This window comes from Peromyscus maniculatus, chromosome 12, assembly GCF_049852395.1.
Source record: "Peromyscus maniculatus bairdii isolate BWxNUB_F1_BW_parent chromosome 12, HU_Pman_BW_mat_3.1, whole genome shotgun sequence".
Taxonomy (NCBI): domain Eukaryota; kingdom Metazoa; phylum Chordata; class Mammalia; order Rodentia; family Cricetidae; genus Peromyscus; species Peromyscus maniculatus.
This window is the reverse complement of record NC_134863.1, coordinates 28,891,744-28,913,986: the sequence shown is the minus strand read 5'-3', so window position 1 is coordinate 28,913,986 and position 22,243 is coordinate 28,891,744. Positions and strand designations below refer to the sequence as shown.

Below are 22,243 nucleotides of genomic sequence, written 5' to 3'. Positions count from 1 at the left end.
CAGAGATCTGCCTGCCTCTGCCTCCTAAATGCCGGGATTAAAGGTGTTTGCCACCGTACCTGGCTAGGCTACCCATTTTTACAGGTGTAATTTTTTTAAACTTATTTTTATTTTGTGTTCATTGGTGTTTTACCTGCATGTATGTCTGTGTGAGGATGTCACTTGGAACTGGAGTCACAGACAGTTGTGAGCTGCCATGTGGATGCTGGGAACTGAACCTGGGTCCCTTGGAAGAGCAACCAAAGCTCTAAACTGCTGAGTTATTTCTCCACTCGCCAGGTGTAATTTCTTTCAGATAATTTTCACTGATTGGACTAGTGTGTCTGACTTACCTGGTTGATTCTTGTTTTTAATAGATTGGAAGGTCCCTGAGAAGAGCGTCTTCATTTATGAGTATCTCTCCAGCCCCCACAGTGCCTAAGCTTTTGAGTAGCGGTATATTTATAAATATTTTTAGTTGAAAGAGGACTGACATTAAAAATCCGCACTTATCAAGAACTTGACATTTAATTTGATTTTCCACATCACATCTAGATAAATTACATTTCGAACAACTTGTAAGTTTGATGTAATTTATTAAAGTGGGGAGCTTTTGTCCCCTCTTTAAAGGGGAGGAAATGTAAATGGAGAAATAAAGAGTAAATGCCTTCTATGACATAGAGAGTGACAAGCATGGTTGAAATTTAGCATTACGTCTGTGTGACTCCAAAGTCCGTGACCTTTAAATTACGACACACTGAATCATTGAACCTAGTCTAGTGTGCCCTTTTTTCCTATTCAGAATGATAAGATTGTTCAAACAGTGAGTAGACAGGATTTCAAAAGGTATCTACCCATTTGTGGCATTTCAAAAAATATTGTGATTATTAGAGTTATAGGGCATTTGTTGAGGGTGGAGATTTTGTGGGCGTCAAACACACAGCTAGAGTGGACCACTTAGCTGAAAACAAAGTTTGAGGTGATGTGCTTTTGCTCTGTGCCCATACTTCAGGACCACAGGCCTGGTGAGTACTGAGCCAGACAAGCCCATCTCTAGACTGCCTGGAAACTTGTCATTTGTACAACAGTGCCCCAGTGAAGAGACTCACAAGTGTGTAGCTGTGTGTATGTGCAAAGACTTGCTGAGGTCTAGGGTTATTGTTGCCTGTCAGATGAAGGTCCAATGCTCAGATGGACGCACAGGGTTTTGAACTATTTCCATGGCAGAATCTTTTTCCACTTTGGCTTATCTACATACCCCTAGGATGGATTAAAGTTCTTTCATCTTCTTATCACTGTGGTTCAAGTCTTAAAAAAAATCAGTAACTTGGAGTCAGGCATGCTGGTACATGACTTTAGTCCCAGCACTCAGGAGATAGAGACATGTGGATCTGTGTGCATGTGGGGCAGCCTGGTTTACATATTGAGTTCTAGGTCAGCCAGGGCTATGTGGTTATCCTGTCTCAACAAACAAACAAACAAACAAACAAACAAACAAAAAACCCAGATCACTAACTCCCTATCTGAGGCAAAATTAAAGGTAGACTTTAGTGATTCTTTTCCTTTTTTAATATTATTTTTAGTATGTATACAAAAAATGGATTTCTTCATAATATTGTGCATATCATTGTACTTTGCTGTAAGGTGTAATGTGCCAGGTACTGTCCTATGAGCTTTGTGATCAATATTTTACTTAATCCCATCTCCAAACTATTAAGTAGATAGCATTATCCCCATTTTACATACAATAAAAATCAAGATATGGGAGAATTAATTAATTTTCCAAGTCACACGAAATGATGGAGCTGGGTGCCAACACAGAAGAACTTAATTATAGTGATCATATTTTTTGTTAAACATTCAGTCACTGCCCGGCTTAGTTACTTTTCTGTTGCTGTGATAAAACACCATGACCAAGGCAACTTATAGGGAAAAACTGATTTGGCTTATAGTTTCAGAGGGATAAGAGAACATGTTGGCAGAGCAGAGGTAGCAGTTGGTAAGCAGCCAGAGCCAAGAGCTCACATCTCAGGGACTCCCAACAGAAAACGTAAAGAGCGCACTGGAAAGGCTGCATGACCTTTGAAGCCTCCAAACCCACCTGTTGCAGGATATTCGATCACACTGTGATACCCTGAGACTGTGTTAATAAAGTTAACCTTGAATAAGGGGGCAGAGCCAGTGACTAGCTGACCGGAATTAGCCATAGAGAAGTCAAGAATACGGATAGAGAAGATGCGCAGGAAGGAGTAGGGAGACGCTTGGAGATTTTGTGTTCTTTTCCATCTGGGAAATGTGGAGAGAAGGTCAGCTGGTTGTTCCCCTGCCACTTCTTTGATCTCTCAGGTTCTCACCCCAGTATCTGACTCCCAAGTCTTTATTGGTCATATTAACAATTTAATAAACAAATTAAATAAACACAACACTCACCCCTGGTGACATACTTCCTTCAGCAAAACCACAGTTCCTAAGCCTACCCAAATAATGTCACCAACTGGAGACCAAGTATTTAGATGCCTGATATTATGGGGGAATATCTCATTCAAAATACCACACTGCCTTTAAGGGACTTCCTGTGTATGAATAGAAAGAAAGCACGGATCATTGAAAATTTCAATTTTAGAAGGGAAGAATGTATGTATCACTCAAGCACATGAAAAGGTGATACACATTAGTCATTTGGGAAATATGAACAAAAGCCACAGCCAGCTACTCATGTGTTGTTTTCTGTCAGTTTAGTGGCTACACCTGAATCTACTGATATTTTAACTACCATCTACAAACCCTGTGACCCCACAGACAGCGCCCTGCAGCTCAGGCCTTGGCCTGGTGGGATTTCTGGTCTCACTGGCACCAGCTCTGCCTCAGCTGCCAAATATAGTTTTTAACTAAGTCTCTATCATTCCATTTACCAAAAAAGACTCAGGAGTCAGATGTTGGGGTGAAAACCTGCTAGCTCAGAGAAACTGAGAAGCAACCAATTGACCTTTCTTTTTGCTTGGAAACCCAGCAAGAGAGGGTCTCTTCAGCCATCCAAACCAAAAAAGACCCCCCAAACTCCAAGTCCCTCCCTACTCCTTTCTGTGTGTCTCTCTATCCATCTTCTTAGTTTCTCCATACTCTCTATGACTAATTCCTGTCAACTAGTTGCTGGCTCTGCTCCCTGATCCAAGGTTGATTTTATTAACATAGTCTCAGTTTTCACAGTGCGATCATATATCCTACAATACTCATGCCCACCTAGAAAAGCTAAAATAAAATGGTGATTAATGTTGGTGCATATGTGAAGAATAGCCATTAACCCTCACAGGCTGATGGTGGGGTGGAAAATGGTGTAGTCACTTTGGAAACCCGTCTGGATGGTCTGAAAAGGTTTAAAACTGGGGTTGTCATATGATTTAGTAATCCCTCTCTCAGGTCCATACCAAAGAGAAAATGAAAAAGTCATCACAAGCATGTACACACAAATGTTTGTAATAGCATTGTTCATCACAGTCAGGGTGGGGGAGAGACAGATGGAATTAACCCTAAATCCCTAAACTGATAGAAGGTAGATAAAATGTGGTAGATCCATACAGTGGAACACTGTTCAGGAATACAAATAAAAGAAATGCCAATATATGTTACATGGATGACTCTTGAAGACATTATGCTAATCTTTCTGTGAAAGAAACCAGTCATAAATGAACAGGTAGTATTTAGTCCTATATGACTCCTATCTGAAGGCCTCCTACAACTGTCTACATGAAAAGAAAAGTTTCACAAAGGTTTACCTTCCTCTCACGGGGGGGGGGGGGATATAAGAAATGTGGAAGTATTCTGTTTGGTGTTTGGTTTTGGGTTTGTTCATTTTGTTTGTTGTTTTGTTTTTCCCCGAAAAAGACCTCGGTGTCCTGTCTCTGTCTTTATTGATCACTGAAATCAGCTTTGGAAATCATAAACCTGTACCCAGCCAGCCACACACACACACACACACACACACACACACACACACACACACACACACACACACTGCAGTGGTCATGTTAATAGGCAGTCTGATCTATGGAAGTTGGAGGCCAGCCTGGCCTACAGAGCTAGTTCCAGGACAGCAAGAGCTGCTACACAAAAAAGCACTGTCTCGAAGGAAAAAAAAAAAAGTTTAAATTAAATAAATAGACATCAACACAAATAGAATTCACCTGGGATGGGATCAGATGAAAGCAACAGACAGGACAGAAATGCTGGTGAGGGAAGTCATTAAAACTCCTTTTTAAGTAATTGATGTATTCTTATTTTATGTGCATTGGTGTTTTGCCTGCATGTATGTCTGTGTGAGGGTCCCCTGGAACTGGAGTTACAGACAGTTGTGAGCTGCCATGTGGGTACTGGGGATTGAACCCGGGTCCTCTGGAAGAACAGTCAGTGAGTGCTCCTCATGTTATTTGCCCTGCTATAAAGAGTCTGTTGACTGACAGGTGAGCTCACTCCCATCCTGGTTCATAGTTCTGAGGGTCAGGATGCAGTCAACCCAGTTAAGATGAGATAGTAGTTTATGTGCTGTGTGGATGGGAAAGGAAAGAGATGTCTTAATAAAGAACTCCCCACTACTGAATATGAGTCTATAGGTTAATGGATGAGGCTTCATAGGACACAAACCATCTTACCAACAAGAGGAGGAACCCGAGGACGAACTCTCCTTTGCTCACTCTTCTCTGGACCCTCATTCTCTGTGCCACAGTAAGTGTAAAAGTCTGCCACTCTGCTATTGTCCCACTTACAGTCTTTGTTATAATATAATAGAAAATGTCACCTGTTCAGGAATAAGCAATGAAAACACTAGAATTGCAATCCCACCATCCAGAAATAATCCGTTATTATATGATACATTTATTTTCTTCCTCCATGAGCGCACATTTCCCCTCACAAGGCTGACATTGTATATCATGTTATCATGTGCATATAAAGTTTCATACTTTTATTTTTTTCACCAAAATTATATAGTAAGCATTTGCCGCATGCTATTTTATTAGTCTTCAAAATTTTGATTAATAAAATGAGTGCAGAATACTTTCCCAGCAGAGGTTTTGAGCTTTCTTTTTGTTCTTGACATAACACCTTGAAAGACGTTTTAAGCTAACAATTCTGACTGTACAGATATCGTCTCACAGTTCTGTACTGAGCATCTGTGGCAACAGGTTGGTAATAGCAGTAGCTCCCAGCCGTCTCCCTGAGGACTGCCGCCCAACTATCCCTTCAAAGACGTGCTGGCTCTGCCTCACTTGCTTCGGAGCTGGCTGATCAAAGAAACCAGCTGGCATACAGGTAAATGCGTTGCCTGAGGAGACTACTTGGGAGGAATTGCTGGCCAGTCAAGCGACTCACAGCGTGACTGAAGTGTTGAGGTGTCTCTGCCAACTGTGTCTTGTTCCTTCACGCTCACATCGCCACAGCCATGCTTCACAGACTTCTCTGTGGTTTTTCCGCAAATCAGACACCAAGAAGGTACAACCCCTAGAGGCAAGGCCTGGCGACGTGACTGGAATTTTCTGTTTTAGGATAATTTGCTCTCATTATTATTGGTGCATAGATCTCTTGCTTTGTTTTGAGTTTTGGGGGGGGAGGTTGCTGTTTTATTTTTTTCCCCTTTATGCAGTGAAACTTTGTAAAAATCTTAAGCCAGATGCATTTCATTCTATTAATGAATACTTATTGGATCTAAAATATATGGGCTACTTTGATGGATATTTAGAATAAGAGGAGTGCCTAGTCCTGTTCTTGAGGAATGAGCAGCCCAGTAGAGCTGTAGTTAAATGTGAATGTAAACAGCTGTAAGACAAAGCTGATAAGCTGAGGGTGACTTTCATATTCTTGTCTATTACAATGATTTGTACATTAAGCCTGTGTTACTGTTAGGACCATTGAAAACAAGCTTTATTAATTGTGTAAGAGGATCACACACCAGTGCAAAAAGCAGAGGAGTGGAAATTCTGTCTAACTGGAGCTGAAAGGGATCAGGAAAGCCTTGCAGTTTCTGTCTCTCCTAATGATGAAAAGCTTTCGTATCCAAAAGAGTTGACAAAATTCTGTGAGTTATAAAAAAACACATGTTGTATTTTTAGAACCTTTTTTCCATGTCATTTGCTTATCCCTTTTCTCTGTTAACTACAATAGCCCTAGTGGCTGTTACTGGTCAGATTACCCCTTCCATTTTTATTAATTTAGGTCTGGGTTTGAAATATCTTGCTGTATCTTCCCATGGAGAGGTATTTGACACACAGTTATACTTATAATGTATCATAAGTAGCCCTGGGGGGTAGTGGTGGGATTTTCCCCTGCTTAACAAAAAACAGGAAGTAAGGAGGCAAGAACATATACTGAGAGGGAATCTTTATCCTGCCTTTCGTTGAAATAGAAAGAGATAAAGATTATGTGAAAAAATAACTGCCTATAATGTGATTTGTGCAATAAAATTATGCTTAGGGTGATACAGAAAGAATGATTACCTGGCTGTAAGGTGAGAAGAACTTCAAGAGGGCTGCCTTAAACTGTGTATGCAGGGGGATGAGGTCAGGAATGGTACAGGCAATGATGGGGGTGGGGTGGGGTGGGGTGAGGTGGGGTGGCACCATGATGTAGGGATATATTAGTGGAATTTAAGTGTGGAGAACTAGCCATGGCAGTGGTGGAGCACACCTTTAATCCCAGCCCTCCAGAGGCAGAGGCCAGGCTAGTCTATAGAGTGAGTTCCAGGACAGCCAGGGCTACCCAGAGAGACCCTGTCCTGAAAAAACAAAACAAAACAAAAAACAAACCAAAACCAAGACAAAAAGAAATAAGGCCAAGTGGGAGGTTGGGTTCAGTTTGAGTGTTGTGTCTTTATCTGCATACAGACGTACTTCTGTGTTAGAAGTCCTTGAAGCGGCGGAGTTGTCACTCAGGAGACACTGGCACATGGAGTACAGGTTATGGGAGCCTCTGTCAGCCGAGGGTACCTCTGCTAGGTCTGGAGGGTAGAGGCGGTGCTGATGAAGAACTGTGCCCCCCCCCACAATACACACACACACACACACACACACACACACACACACACACACACACACACACGGCTGTGGCTATGGGACCCAGATTATCTCTTATCTGAAGCAAATTTCTGCCTTTTTGCTTCCACAGAATGGCTTTCTTTCTGATGTGGGCCAACCTGCTTCTACTTCTTCATGGTGCAGGTGAGTCGTTCTTCAGAAACGTTGTATTTCGGGAACCATTCTGGAGACAGTGAGGACAATGATGGAGAGATAAGGAACAAAATCAAGCAAGCAGGCCACCAAACATCACGACCAATCAAGCAAATGATTTAACCTCCTCAAAGCTCAGTCTTGTTATTTATTAAATGTGAAAAGCAAATACTGTATTTGCATTACAAAACACGAACTATGTGGGAGAACATAACATACATTTTGTAACATTAATTCTATGTCCTAATGAGAAACCCCTCCCTCGAGTTTAGGTTTGTCCATTTGAAGCCGTAGTCACATGACCAACTTGACACCTATGTTCATTGCAAACTTCCTGACAGAAAAAGAAAAGACCTCCAGAACCCCCACCTTCAAGTGACTTTGAAAAGTACCAAATTTTAAGCTGGGCGGTGGTAGCGCACATCTTTAATCCCAGCACTCGGGAGGCAGAGGCAGGCGGATCTCTGTGAGTTCAAGGCCAGCCTAGGCTACAGAGTGAGTTCCAGGAAAGGCACAAAGCTACACAGAGAAAACAGAGAAACCCTGTCTCGAAAAACCAAAAAAAAAAAAACAAACAAACAAACAAAAAAAAAAAAAAGAAAAGAAAAAGAAAAAAGAAAGAAAGAAAAGAAAAGTACCAAATTTTATAATTTCAGAGTATTTGAAATCAGTCCTGTCCTAAAAATTCTGGATGGTCACACCACACAATTTTTTAAATTTAACTTTCTTGTACTCAAGTCTGCAACACTGTCAGTGGTGCATCAGGTGCAGATTTTGAAATTGTTAATCTAATTGAGCTAACATGGGGCATGTGATAGAAAGTTTCTAAAAAGGTACTGTGCAGGCCAACCCTGCAATATAACTCCTCCACTCAGAGACCAAAGACAGTCCTCGGGGACACGCCGTCTCACAGGAGCCCACAGCGGTTCTCAGAGCTGGCGGGCAGCCGCAGTGTGAGAGTGTCCTTAGACCTCAGAGACAACTCAGAAGTTAGTGCAAGTCTGGTTCACTGGGTGATATTTCTTGGCTCTTTTCACTTGATGAGTGAGGGGTGTGTGTGTGTGTGTGTGTGTGTGTGTGTGTGTGTGTGTGTGTAGGTAAAGGGACAAAGTCACTCACATTAAAAGTGCTACCAAAAACATTAAAAAGAATGAGTGTGAAGGTAGTTGAGAATGAGGAAGGGACATCACTTAGGAAGGTCCATCTAATAATATTTTATAACAATATCATCAACCTGGTATGATGGGTCACGTGCTATATAGCAGGGCATTAGACAACCATCATATTTCTGTATACTTTTCAAAGAATTTTTCTACATTTTTAGCCTTTTGGTGTGTTTTTGTCCTAGGCTTTTAGACCTGGGGGAGCTAAAGACACAACAGTTAGAGACAATAGTTTGAAAAAGACAAAGGACGCATTTACACATGGCCTTGTGCAGCCAGGCCAATTAGACACTGGGGACCTCCATCCTCAGCCGATCCTGTCTCTTAGATTCCAGAGTGGGAAGCCTTTTCTTCTAAGACCGTAAATGGTACAGCTGTAGCAAGAGCTCAGAGTTTGAACCCTAGATGATATAATCAATGATCCAGCAAAGAATAAAATTTTCCTATAGTCTATTATATAAATATAACACGTTCCTATGAGAGAGACTGGGATGAGTGCAGCTGCACACATCTGTGCTCCCCCCCACCCCACGCGCCCGCGCCCCCCCCCCCCCCCCCCCCCCCCCCGTGTCCCTCTGGAAGATGACTGAGTCGTGTCACATAAAAACAGTCACTAAAATCCCAAGGTGTTTCACAACCACCTGGAGCAGGTGGTGTCCTAATTATATAGACAGAAATAAATGCAGAGAGATGAAGTTGCCTGAAGCCACATGATTAGTATGGGGTTACTTAGCACTAGAGCTTGGATTTGTAATTTTTCAGACCAGGACTTTAGAAACCACTATTGGAAATGTGCGAATCCATCCTTCTAAACATGGCGTAAACATGTGCTATCCCTTCTATATTGCCTTTCTCTGTACTCATTCATCCGTTTCCTCGGTAATTGATTTGTCAACTTTAGAAAGAATGACTACTATTATCTGAAAGAGCACATTTCAGATGGAGAGCTTCGGAACCAGAATCCTGAGACTCAACAGAATCTACTACCGCCCACAAAGTGACCTGTGTCCCTGAACAGCCCACCTCCTGGTGTTAGATAGTATCTGCGTAATGTAGTCTGCAGATTAAGGTTAAAACCAGGAAAGAAAGGTCTTACAATATGTTTAGCATATTGTAAACACAAAATAAATATAAACTGATAAAGTCAGGGCTCTTTAGCATGAACACAACACGCATCACACACACACACACACACACACACACACACACACACACACACACACACACACACAATTAGGGGAGGTGTCTCAAGAAAGCCAGAGGTATGATTCTGATCTGAATCCAAAGACCTGAGACCCAAGAGGAGCCCATGTCTCACCTCAGGTATGAAGGCATGAAAAAGATTGCCCAAGCATTTGGGCAGGCATTCTTAATACTGGTAGGACAGCCGGCTGTTTAGGTTCTGTTCTAGACTCGGATAGAATGGGGACCACTCACCTTAGGGAGGGTAACTGCTTTACTCAAGACTGCCCTTTCAGTTAACCTAATACAAAAGCCCCCATAGACACCCATAGTAACGTTTTACCAAATAGCTGACAGCCCCATCAGCAGCCATCAGGTCCCTGCGAGCTGGCATGGGCAGACTGAGTCGTCTGTCCTCTCGGATGTCCTCTACTGGATGTCTGGCTGGCTGCATTTTGCTGATGGCTTAGAAGCTTCCTTGTCCACTTAATGTGATACCCAGACTTGCTCTTAGTGCTTAACTTATTTTTCTTCCATTTTGTCAGAGCTTATTTTTATATCAAGCCACACTCTTACTGAGACCCCCCACTCACCAATTCTTCCTCCTTTTTGGAGAGAGACAGAGACACAGACAGACAGACAACAAACAGATGAGGTGGGGGGGGGCAAGCAAGTTGAAATCCTACTGTTACAGTCTTCAACTGTTGCTGGTAGCATAGGTAGGATAGGTTAGTTTACTGAAAGATTTTCACGCATAAACCGTCTCTCTGCCATGCCAATGTGCCTTTCCCGGATTACTGAAGCAGAGAGTAAGGAACGTCGTCAAGATTGCCGCGACATTGAGGTTCTGGGAGTGATGCCCGCTCTGTCAGTCAACTATGTTTACAGAGAGGCTGAGCTGGCCACCGACCGAAGAGATGGAAAGGTTATGGTGCCCAGTGCATGTGACAGTTTTCTTTCGCCGGTGTGACTCTGGCAAGCACCGCGTGGGTTTGGAGCCAACGCCTGCGCAACCCAGCTTCCTGCCAGGTCCACTCTGACAGGACTCACTTTGCTGTGTCATTCTGTGCCTAGCCGAACGCAGGGGCGGGCGGGGCACACGTCGCAAGCCGCACACTCCCTGCACATCTTTAGGCTCCTTTCCCCAGCCTTCTAGTGATTTTATACATGACCAGCCCCCTCCAGTAAATCCTTCTCTGACTCACCTGCTGTTGTCCCTTACCCGATGCAGTGGTCATTGGCTTGTGTGTGTGTGTGTGTGTGTGTGTGGTTTTTCGAGGCAGGGTTTCTCTGTGTAGTTTTTGGTGCCTGTCCCAGATCTCACAATGTAGACCAGGCTGGCCTCGAACTCTCAGAGATCCGCCTGGCTTTGCCTCCCGAGTGCTGGGATTAAAGGCGTGCGCCACCACCGCCGCCTGGTCATTGGCTTTTACTAACTCTATTTCTTCTTTGACAATCCAGTGTCCACAGAAGAGGTTCGGGCCCACCCGTTCACTGATGTGACCCTGGACTGCGAGTTCTCCTTTATAGAAAGCACAGAAAACCTCGAGTTTTACTGGGAGAGAGAAGACATAATAGAGGAATATGAGGTGGAAGACCGTGACTTTTATCGCTTTTTTAGGTACTATGACTTCTTTCAAGTGTTCACAAAGGTGGTTTACCAGTTTTACGATAATGCGGAGCAACTTGAAGACCAGAATGCCTTGTATGAGGGAAGAGTCTCTGTGGATCAGAGTGAAATCTCGGAGGGGATTCTGTCCCTTCTGCTACGAAACGTGGATTTCATGGACGAAGCTTTGTACAAGTGCTCAGCTGTCGCCCCCAGCGGTAGAGGGGAGAGTACCGTTAAGCTCATAGTGGAAGGTAAAGGGACGTCGTGGACGAACTTGGTTTCATGTTTGACCTCTGTTCATAATATGCTCTAAATTTTCTCTCTGGGTGCTCTCATTTTCCTAACCCAAATGACTTTATTCCTATTATAAGAGTAGTGGAATATCAATTTACTTCAGTTAAAATTGTTTCTCTGAACAAGAGGTGCCATGTCTGTCCCAGGATGCATCACTCACTCGTTAATTTGAATGAACTGAAGGGCAGCCAAAGCTGCGCTGGTTGAATCCCAAATGTTACACATTGTAACTATCCCCCTACACACACACACACACACACACACACACACACACACACACACACCCCTGATACAATAGTCCCACAGGAAAACGCTAAGGTCAGACATAGTTTAATGTGAATGGGGCTGAACTGGGAATCAGGCGGCTGGAGTTGTACATCTGGATGACGCTGGGCAATCCATTAGCTTCGCTAGGCTCCACTCTTCTCACTGTAAAGCATAGGTTTCAGGGCTGGAGAGATGGCCCCTTAGTTAAAGCACTGGTTCAATTCCCAGTACCTACTTGGTGGCTCGCAATCATCTGTAACTCCAGTTCCAGGGATCGAACCACTCTTCTGGCCTCCATGAGCACAGGGCATGTACATGGTACATAGATATATGTGTAGGCAACACACACATATAAAATAAAAAAAATCTAAAAATATAAAAAAACAGTTTGAAAAACATTGATAGGGTTGAATCCATATTCCCCCAGTATTGCATCCTTACCCTCCAGTGTTGCATGGAAAACTATGTCCCTTTGACAGAGAGCCCAGGGGGCTGAGTCCTCCCTCCAGGGTAAGAGTTGAAAGAGATGGAAGGTGATGAGAATTGTTTCTCACTTTTTTTTTTTTTTTTTTTGAGACAGGATCTTTCTATGTAGACCAGTCTGGGCTTGAACTCACAGCAATCTTCCTGCCTTAGTCTTCTGAGTGGTGGAAATTACAGGCATGTACCACTTCCCAGTTGTATTACTCTGCTATGATTCCCCCACCTATGTACAAAGTAGGCCTGGCTGTGCTTAGCCTCCGAGATCAGATGAGATTGGGTTCGTTCAGAGTGGTGTGGTCACAGACTCTTCTGTGATTCTCAGTTGGGGCATCTGAGGTCAGTGGAGAATCTGGAGTGAGCCCACACCAAGAAGAAAAGATTCCCCCAAATAAAGACAGCATCAGTAGGGGCCTAGGTGTCAGGAGAGTCCCGTTTTTCTCTCACTGTGCTTGGGCCAAAATTTTAGCTACAGTGAACCTGGGAACATGTTTTCTCCATCAGGGTTAGCATAAACACCAAGAGCTTGAGCCTCCTGGGACTGAAACCAAAAAGGAACTAATTATTATTATTATTATTATTATTATTATTATTATTTTCCAACCAGATTCTGAAATGCCCCAGGTGAAGTTTGAGAAGATTGATGAAGAAGATGTGGTCACATGCACGTCTAAGGGCTGGTATCTCACCCCCAATGTGACCTGGTTAGACCGGGGAGAAAGGGACCTTAGCAACCACAGCACAGTGGAGGTCTTGGAGGAGCAGATGAATGGCTTGTACAGAGTGTACTCCGTCCTCAGATACCCAGTCAAGTTAAATGAAAAATATGTCTGCCACATTACAGAGACAAATGAAAACAACCGGCCCATCAGATCCATCCGGCGGTACCCAAGTAAGTGTAGCTCCCAGGGGGAGAGTGACATCGGACCGCTCTTCACCACACAGAAGCCACCACTCATTAATATTTACTGAACGCCAAATGTAGCAGGCACTTCGGAGCACTTTGGGGATTTAAAGATGCGTCAGGAACAGGAGCTTGTAGCCTGGGGTCAGAAACGGGAGTGAGATGAAGTCTCCCTGGGTTTGAAAGAAGACTAGGCTTCAGGGAAATGACAGCTCTTGTCCAGACAGAGATGGTTGCCCCTCCCAATGAGGCTCCTCTTCCTCTGCTTCCTGGGGTGACAGGCTGAGCGGTCATCGCACCCATCTGTGGGCTGCTTACCATGTGCCTGGAACTTTACATATGTGCTGTGTGTGTGTCCATGTGTCTGTGTGTGCATGTGTGTTTGGGGTGCCTGTGTGCATGTGCAAGTATGGAGGCCAGAGGTTGATGTTAGTATTCGTCCTCGGTCGCTTCTTCACTTTATTTTTTGAGATAGGTTTTCTCACTGAATCTGGAGCTCACCGATTCAGCTACACCGACTGAGCACCAAGCCCCAGGCATCTGCCTGGCTCTGCTCCCCCAGGGCTGGGATCACACCTGGGCACTGCTGCACAAAGTCTTTATTTAGATGCTGGAGACCCACACTCAGGCCTTCGTGCCCATACAGCCATCTCCCTAGCCCACACTGCTATTTTTAAGTCCTTAACCTAGCCCTGCCAGATAATTGCTATTACTGTCCCTTTCTATATGAAGAAATTAGAACATTAAATAATTTGACCAAAATCTTTTTTTTTTTTTTTTTTTTTTTTGGTTTTTCGAGACAGGGTTTCTCTGTGTAGCTTTGCGCCTTTCCTGGAACTCACTTGGTAGCCCAGGCTGGCCTCGAACTCACAAAGATCCTCCTGGCTCTGCCTCCCGAGTGCTGGGATTAAAGGCGTGCGCCACCACAGCCCGGCAATTTGACCAAAATCTTGACTAATGAATACATACTTTAAATTTTTGGTAACCAATAATATCATCTATATCTGAAATTTATTGATATTACTTATCAAATTTAACTAGATGCCCTATATTTTGTCTGATAAAATATAGTAATAGAAACATTTAGTGAGAGCAGGAAAAGTTGATGCTCAGGGGTGATAGAGATGGAGCATCCATACCTTTGGAAGAAGAAAAAGGAGATATGATAAGACTCTTTGCCTGGTTTAGAATGCAGGCAATTGTGCAGGGTAGTGATTGCCCAGGCCAGCAACACTGTCCCCTCAGGGAACTTGAGGATAGGTTGGTTCTCGGGTCCCCTTGTGACCTCTGCAAAGTAAATCCTGGGGGAGACTCAGGGCTGAGTTTTGATATGGCCTCAAGGCGATTCTGACCCACGCTCAAGTCCAAGAAGCCCTGGTATAGGATGTAAGCTGTGGTGGGTGGTAAAGACACCCAGAGCACCTCTGTCCTCCCATGCAGGGGGCGGGGGGGGGGGGGGATAGGGTGTGGTCTCCTCAGAGCGCTGTCTATGAGGTGAGGGAGGCAGAGCTCCTGCTGCCTTCTCTCAGTCCAGCAGAACAGGACAAACCAGACAGACTCATGCATTTAAATTTCCCACATGAGCTGTTTTCCTTCAAAGGGAAAAGGGGGAGAGGGGTGCTCACTTATCTGCCAGACTTCTAAGTCTTTCCCACATTCGGATGAGCTTGGTGTCTGTGAGCGTTACCGTGGGCCTCAGACTTCCTTCTGAGAACACTAGGATGCATTATCAATGAGTGGGCTTCAAAAGAAATACTCTTGTTTTTATCCTCTGACATTTCAACACCCTTAAAATGTCCCAGAACTATCTAAAAAGTCCTTGTATTTGACTTCTCTCTCTACCCTCATCTATGTATTTATAGGAGACCCCTGAGATCCGGCATCGGCCTGTGTCCCCAGCTCCAAGCTGCCGTGTCTCATGGCATAGCATCACTCACTGCTCTGGGCTTACCACGTCCTGTGGCTTTCAGAATGGATCTGGTTTTTTTGTTTTGTTCGTGGTGCCAAGCCTTTGTGCAGACTCTGCCTCTCTTGGGATACCTCTCTTCTCTTGATCTGCCTCATGCACTCCTGTCCATTTCCCAAGACTTGGCTCATATTCTCTTCTGCTCCTTTCTATTTGTTCAATATTTTGTTTTGTTCATTTGCACATCAAATATTGGTTGAGCTGCATATCCTCTTTGTAGGTGCTAGATAACACCAGTGAATATAATGAGTTCTTACATTCGAAACTTTCCTACTGTTAGTGGGAAAGAGATACACAGTAAACAGATCATTAAAATGTGTTATATGTCACCATACGAACCCATTTATATGAAATTCAATACCTGGAGGGCAGGAGGGCAATGGAAAAAAATTCATCTGTGTTGTGTGAAGTCTGAAGAGTGGTATTCCTTGGAGTGGGGAAGATTTCTAGGGTACAGATATCATTCCACTTATTGGTGTGGGTGCTGGTTATGTGGTAGTATTCAGTTTGTAAGAGATTTACATTTACAATGGTGCTGGACACTTACATACTTTTCTATATGTGTTTTTCAATATAAAGGAAAAGGTGTATAATATATGGTGACTAGTCACATAAAGGAAACAAAACATTGGAAGCAGATCAGGAAGAACGGAGTAGGGAGGGAGAGTTGTAACATTAGACTGTCCGTAGACAGCCTCACTTCCATGCTAAGTTTCAACAAAGGCTTGAACAGAGATGTGGAAGCCAGGCCCAGAGGTAGGCAGGCATGGTGGGTTTGAGGGGCAGCAAGGAGGCCGGGGTCGGAATGGAAAGAATGCAGGGCTTAAGATGAGAGGCGGCTAGCATTGTGTCGTTTCTAGTGGAGCACTGTAAGGATTTCTGGATTTTCCTCATCCTGTGAGGAAGATGCAGAGCCCCTGGTGGCCTGACACGGAGGAGTGAAGTGGTCTGGCCGGCATTTCACAAAGCTCTATCCTGTTACTCTTGAGGGCAGACGCAGAGAGGCAAGGGGGACCAGGGGGACCAGTTGGACTGTTAGGATGATCCAGGTGAGAGAAGAGGGTGTCTTGACCCCAGGTGTTAGGAGTGGAAAGAAACAAAAAGAGACTGGGTCATGTTTGCATTTCTGGAGGTAGAGGGAACAGAGTTTGTTGAAAGATGAAGTGAAGGGTGTAAGGGAAGGAGGAGTCCGTGCTCACTAAGATTTTCTCTCAGGAAGAGAATGGGTAAATTCGTATCTGTCTAGGAAGTCCTGGTGTTTCTTTTGGGGGCATCTTTAGTTAGAGAAGCCCATGTGAGCCATTGGAGGGGAATGCTGAGTATGTAGTCACACATTCAAGTAAGAGAAAGAGGCAGCCTCAGAAGCAAAACCTGGGGGCTGTGAACTAGAGATGGGATTTGAAATGCTCAGACCATGTGTGCTCACCATGGAAATAGAATGTAAAAACATTAAAAAAAAAATAGAATGTTCAGGTGCTGAAGCTTGGGTCCCTTTTTTCTGCCCTTTACTCTCTCCACATCCTTTGTGGGTGAGGAAAATGAAGGGAACACAGTAAAGGAGGAAAAGCCATGATGAGTGAAATAAAGTGGAAACCAAGAGAATGTCATAACCAGAAAACCAAGGAAAAGCATTTCAGAGAGCAAGGAATGTTTAACTATGAGAATACGACCGAGGAATCAAAAAAGATGAAGATGGAGAATAGATTATTTGAGAGAGGAGAAATTAACTAGGAGTCAGCTCATGAGCTGAGTGTAAAGTTAGCCATGCCAGTGTTGGGAAAGATAAAGCAAGCAACTAGGAGAGACTAACTAAAGAAATAGGACAGTTTTTTATTTTTAAGCACTAAAAGCACTTTGAAATTCATGATCATTACATTAAAATGAGGAAACCAGGCACCACTGTGTGTTTTTCTCCAATCTCAGTTATTTGAGTGTCGACGACACACAGTGGTAATAAAGTTGGGTCAACCAGATGTTAGAGTTCTGGATGCTGCGTGACAGATGGAGACAGGTGGGTGTGGAGTGGTAGTATAACGGTCAGCAGTGGAATTTAAGATGAGCTGGGAAAGATGAAGGATGGAAGTGCAAGGGCAGAGAAAAGGTGGTAGGAGGGCTGGGCTTGTATCTTGGTGGTAGAGCAATCGCCCAGCAGTCATGCGGCCCTGGGTTCTACCCCTAATATCTCCCTCAAAGTGGTAGAGTCACTGGATTCTAGGTCATGGCGGCATTCAAAAACTCTTCAAGCTGGGGGACTTGAGACGGTGAATTGGAAAGATGCAGGCAATGATTGGAGAGTAAGACCCTTGACATTGAGAAAGGGGAGAAGTCGTAGTTAACCCTGGGGAGGGTGACTGAAACAAGATGTAGGCAAAGATCTTACAGGAGAGGAGGTTAAGGCTCACGTGGACGGCGTACACATGGGATAACAGCATTGACTCCAAGAAGAGGGACATCAGGAGGTCGTACCATGGAAGGGTAGTGGGTAGTAAAGTTGAATGACATTCAATTCTAAGCTCGAAGTTCGTAGAGAGATAGGAGGAGGAATGTTCCAGTCTGCAGTCTTTCCTTATCTGGGATGATTTTCCCCCAGAGCATTCTGGAATGTGATGTGAGTTGCTGACCTATGACATCAGCTTCCTGGCCATCTGCCCCAGTCCCACACACCTAACAGACAAAGGAAGGCCGCCCTGAGGCTCGGGTCTATTTTGCTCTTTTTTTTTTTTCTTTTTTTTTTTTTTTAGTATTATTATTATTTTTTTTTCGAGACAGGGTTTCTCTGTGTAGTTTTGGTGCCTGTCCTGGATCTCGTTCTGTAGACCAGGCTGGCCTTGAACTCAGAGATCTACCTGGCTATGCCTCACAAATGCTGGGATTAAAGGCATGTGCACCACCACCAAAGCTGAGGACCGAATCCAGGGCCTTGCGCTTGCTAGGCAAGCACTCTACCACTGAGCTAAATCCCCAACCCTCTTTTCTCTTTTTATCTCTGAAAGTTGATAGGAAATACTATTTTTTCCCTTCCTGTTTCCTTTTTTCTTCTCTAATTGTTCTCTAAAAATATTTGTTGAGTGAATGAATAAATGAGCTAGTAAAACCAAATTTCATCTTCTAAATGGACAGCAATCAAGAAAATACTTTTAGAGTATCTTTAGAGTCCCTTTAGAGGGCTGCCATTCTTAGAGGAACAAAGAATTCATGGCTACAGCTTTTCCTTCTTGTGCGGCTCTAAGAACGCATTGCAGCTGAACTGCTTCCAATACAAAACTAACTTATCTTTCTCTGTCCACCCCTCCCTTTTTCCTTCAGAGAAAAGGTTCGGTGAATATGAATATTGAGAGATCTGAATGCTCTCTGCCCAAGAACCTGCTGTGCCTTCAGTCAGTGGAGTTGCTGGTTTCTCTTGTGAGTGATGTTCATTTTGTCCTGGACACTTACTGATCATAAACCAAAAACAGGAAACAAGGAGTCAACCAGTCCAGATTGTTACATATTAACAGAGTCTTGCCTCTTGATCTCTGCTTCTCTCTTTTGTTTAAAAGATTTGTTTTATTTAATCTCATTCTCCCAACGTGTTAAATTCTGAGTCAGTTTCCGAAGTCTTCAGTGCAAAATGAAAGGAGATTAAAATCCTGGTGGACTGAGTGTCATGTGTCAGTTTCGTGTGTACTTCGGTGTTGAATGACTTGGTGAGTTCAGAGCAGAGGGAATATGTTTCCTCTATGTCAGGTTTTTGTTTCCTTTTGGGGATGGTGTTATTTGGGTCCCTGGCCAGCCAAGAAGAGCCTAAGAGGTACCTTCCCCCAAATTATCATGAATATGTTTGCTAAAGTCCTTTTATGCATTACTGCGCAAAGGCTGTAGAAATATCAGACATTCAAAGGTGAGGCTAACTCTTTTCTGTTTGTCTAGTGACTTTTATTTTCATTATTCTTATTTAGACACACATTTGCTGATTTAGTCCTCAAAAATAACTAACTGAATAAATAGTTACATACTACTATTATGCCAACTTAAAGTGGAAATGGAGACACAGGAAGCTGAAAGAACTTCCAGAAGCCTAAGATGTAGGAGAAGCAGGAAACCCAATGGAAGAGGGGGAGGAAGGATTGTAGGAGCCAGAGGAGTTGAGGACACCAGGAGAACCTAGCCCACAGAATCAACTAAGCAGGGCTCATATGGGCTCACAGAGACTGAAATGGCAGTCACAGAGCCTGCATGAGGCAGTGCTAGATCCTCTGCACATATGTTATGTTGTATAGCTTGGTTTTTTTGCGAGTCTCAACAGTGGGACTAGGGTGTCTCTAACTCTTTCGACTACTCTTGAGACCCTTTTCCTCCTATGAGGTTGCCTCATCCAGCCTTGATATGAGGGTCTGTACCTAGTCTTATTGTAACTTATGTCATGTTCAACTGATATCCCTGAGAGGCCCACTCTTTTCTGAATTAAAAATAAAATGAATCTTTAAAAAAAAATGGCTAAGTAGGGGCAAGTGAGATGGTTCAGCAAGTACAAGTCCTTGTCATGGAAGCCTAGAAGCCTGAGTTCATTCTTGGGACCCACAGAAAGATGGGAGAAGAGAACAGACCCTATTAAAGTTGTCTTCTGACCTCCACACATGCGCTATGGCACGCATGCCCACACATGTACATAGTATGCATACACACGTAGTAGGTAGCTGTTCCAGTTTTGACCTGGAAGTACTACCCCAGTAAGGTTTCTGGTAACTGCCACGCCTACCTATGTCCTGCCCCTGGGGCGGGGCCAAGACAGGAGCCCTTAAGACCTGAGATCCGGATGTGCCAGGCTGTTGATTCCTGGTGATCCTGGATGCTGGAAGACAGACCTGTTCAGAGTTCTCCAGAGAACCCCGCTGGACCACACCTCACTTCTCCTGGATCCTGTAACCAACTCCTGTACTGGCTGTAAGTTACCCCAAAATAAACCTCCTTTTTAAGTACATGGAATTGCCTTGATAAATCCCCACATTATACACATACTAATAATATTGATAGTAATTATTATTTTATTAAAAGAATGATTAAATGAAGCTCGTGACTTTGTTTACTAACTTATGAAATACAGAAATGACAAAAAACGATGTCAGAGACGGCTCAGCAGGTAAAGGCACAGAACCCACACCGTGGAACAAGAAAACAGACTTTCATAAGTTGTCCCCTAACATCTGCCATGTGGCATGGCTCCCCACCACGTGTTCACCAAAAAATAAATAAATACAAAAAGATACTTAAACAGTACAAAACAGTCATCCCAATGAAATACACCAGGGGTTACAAGAAGAGAGAGAAAATTAAGAAAGGCATTTGTGAAAGATAAAGAATACAGAAAAAACCCTGTTATCTCGACACTTTGGAAGCTGAGGCAGAATTGTGAGGTTGCAGCCAGCCTGGGTTGCAGGGTAAGACTCTCTCTCTCTCTCTCTCTCTCTCTCTCTCTCTCTCTCTCTCTCTCTCTCTCTCACACACACACACACACACACACACACACACACACACACACACACACACATTTCATAATCTGGATACGGACCTAGAGAAAGAATTTTAGAGCAAGCACAGCTGCCTCAGCTTCTTTGAAAAGGAAATTCCGAAAGTTTGTGTATTTAAAACTAGGTCAAGAACTGGGAAGATAAAGTCCCCTTTCTTCTGTAGGCAAAATTTTCTTCTCGCACATTCTTCATTCTCTTGACAATTTGTCCATGTTTCTGGGTTAAATAACACATTCTTACCTCACTCCCTAGCTTGCTGTTCTTATTTGTCCTGGCAATGCATTCTTTTTACAGATCTGCATAGTTTCAAGTTTCTATTAGTTTTCCAGTTTTTATTTTTATTTTTAATTAATTAATTAATTAATTAATTTATTTATTTATTTATTTTGGTTTTTCGAGACAAGGTTTCTCTGTGTAGCTTTGCACCTTTCCTGGAGCTCACTTGGTAGCCCAGGCTGGCCTCGAACTCACAGAGATCTGCCTGGCTCTGCCTCCTGAGTGCTGGGATTAAAGGCGTGTGCCACCACTGCCCGGCCAGTTTTCCAGTTTTTATTATCTGACCACAGTAGGTAAGACCTATTCATCCCAATGCTGAGCACCAGGGTGTATTTTCCTCTTTGTTTGATCTGTTTGTCAGCAGAGTTGTGCTATTCCACTTGATACACGGATGGTGATGCTTCCGTGCCAGCTTTGACCTCCCAGTAAGTTTCAGAGGTTTGTTTTCCTATCTGGATTCTCTACATGGGATGTTCTTAAGTATAAATCCGATGAACTGCATGATGTTTCTGTGAATGCTTTCTGTTGATGAGGCTAGGAGGATGCAGGAAAAACATATCTAGCATTTCTCAAGAGGTATTTTTCCTGATAGTCAGGAAGCTGAGACAGGAATATCTGGAGTTCAAAGGCAGCCTAGGCTATACAATGAGACTCTATCTCTAACAACAAAGAGTACAGGAATTTAGTAATTCGTCATAAGCCTGCCCAATTCAGCAATGTCCTCTCTCGATACATTTTCCACGGCTGCCATCTCGTCTCTAGCACCAGATCTAGATGGGCAGCCTAGATCTCCTAGCACCTTCATATCCAACTTCAAGATGTGTCCATCAGGACATCAAGACAACTCAGATTCAGCATACGGGAGATTCCCATGACTTCTGTCCCCAGCCAAGTGTCTCAGAAAATGGCACTGTAGTCTACCTAGTTGTTCCGGTAGGAACCTTGAAATCATTCTTAGCCATTACTTCTATTCCCATACCCATTTACTAGCCAAGAACCAATTCCTACCGAGGGTATTACCTTAAACTTCTGTTAACCCCGAGGCCATTACCATAGTTCAAATCACTATAATGTCTTCCTTCATTTCTGTAGTTTCCTGACTGATCTGCTGGGCCTTGCCTCCTCCTACCTCTGCTATCCCTAATAGAAAAGCTGAAGCTGGCCACGCCCTCCTCCGACCATTCACCTCCATTAGTTTTCTGCTGTCCACAAGATACATGCTGGCTGTACAAACATCTACGCCACAGGGCCAGCCATGACTACTTTTCCCTTTGGCAGTTCACTGTCTGCCGAGGCCGTAACATGTTTGCTTCATTTGGCTTACACGGCAGAATTGTTCTTTCCTTTCTACAGGAAAGGATAGCTTGTCACCACAATGAAGAACACCAAATACTTAGCA

General features: G+C 43.6%; 1 protein-coding gene and 1 long non-coding RNA gene across 2 annotated transcripts; one reads left to right on the top strand and one right to left on the bottom strand.

Annotated features, from left to right (window-relative positions):
• The first annotated feature begins 6,584 nt into the window (after positions 1-6,584).
• LOC107401085 (V-set domain-containing T-cell activation inhibitor 1-like) lies at positions 6,585-18,703 on the top strand. The gene is made up of 4 exons (XM_042259285.2): positions 6,585-7,184; positions 11,000-11,401; positions 12,799-13,083; positions 18,368-18,703. The coding sequence occupies exons 1-4, from the start codon at positions 7,133-7,135 to the stop codon at positions 18,394-18,396; spliced, it is 768 nt and encodes a 255-aa protein (XP_042115219.1). The 5' UTR covers positions 6,585-7,132; the 3' UTR covers positions 18,397-18,703.
• On the bottom strand, positions 11,759-12,164 carry LOC143268117 (uncharacterized). The gene is made up of 2 exons (XR_013043731.1): positions 11,947-12,164; positions 11,759-11,873 (listed from the first exon to the last, which is right to left on the bottom strand). It is a non-coding gene; the product is annotated as an uncharacterized LOC143268117 (long non-coding RNA).
• Positions 18,704-22,243: the final 3,540 nt, after the last annotated feature.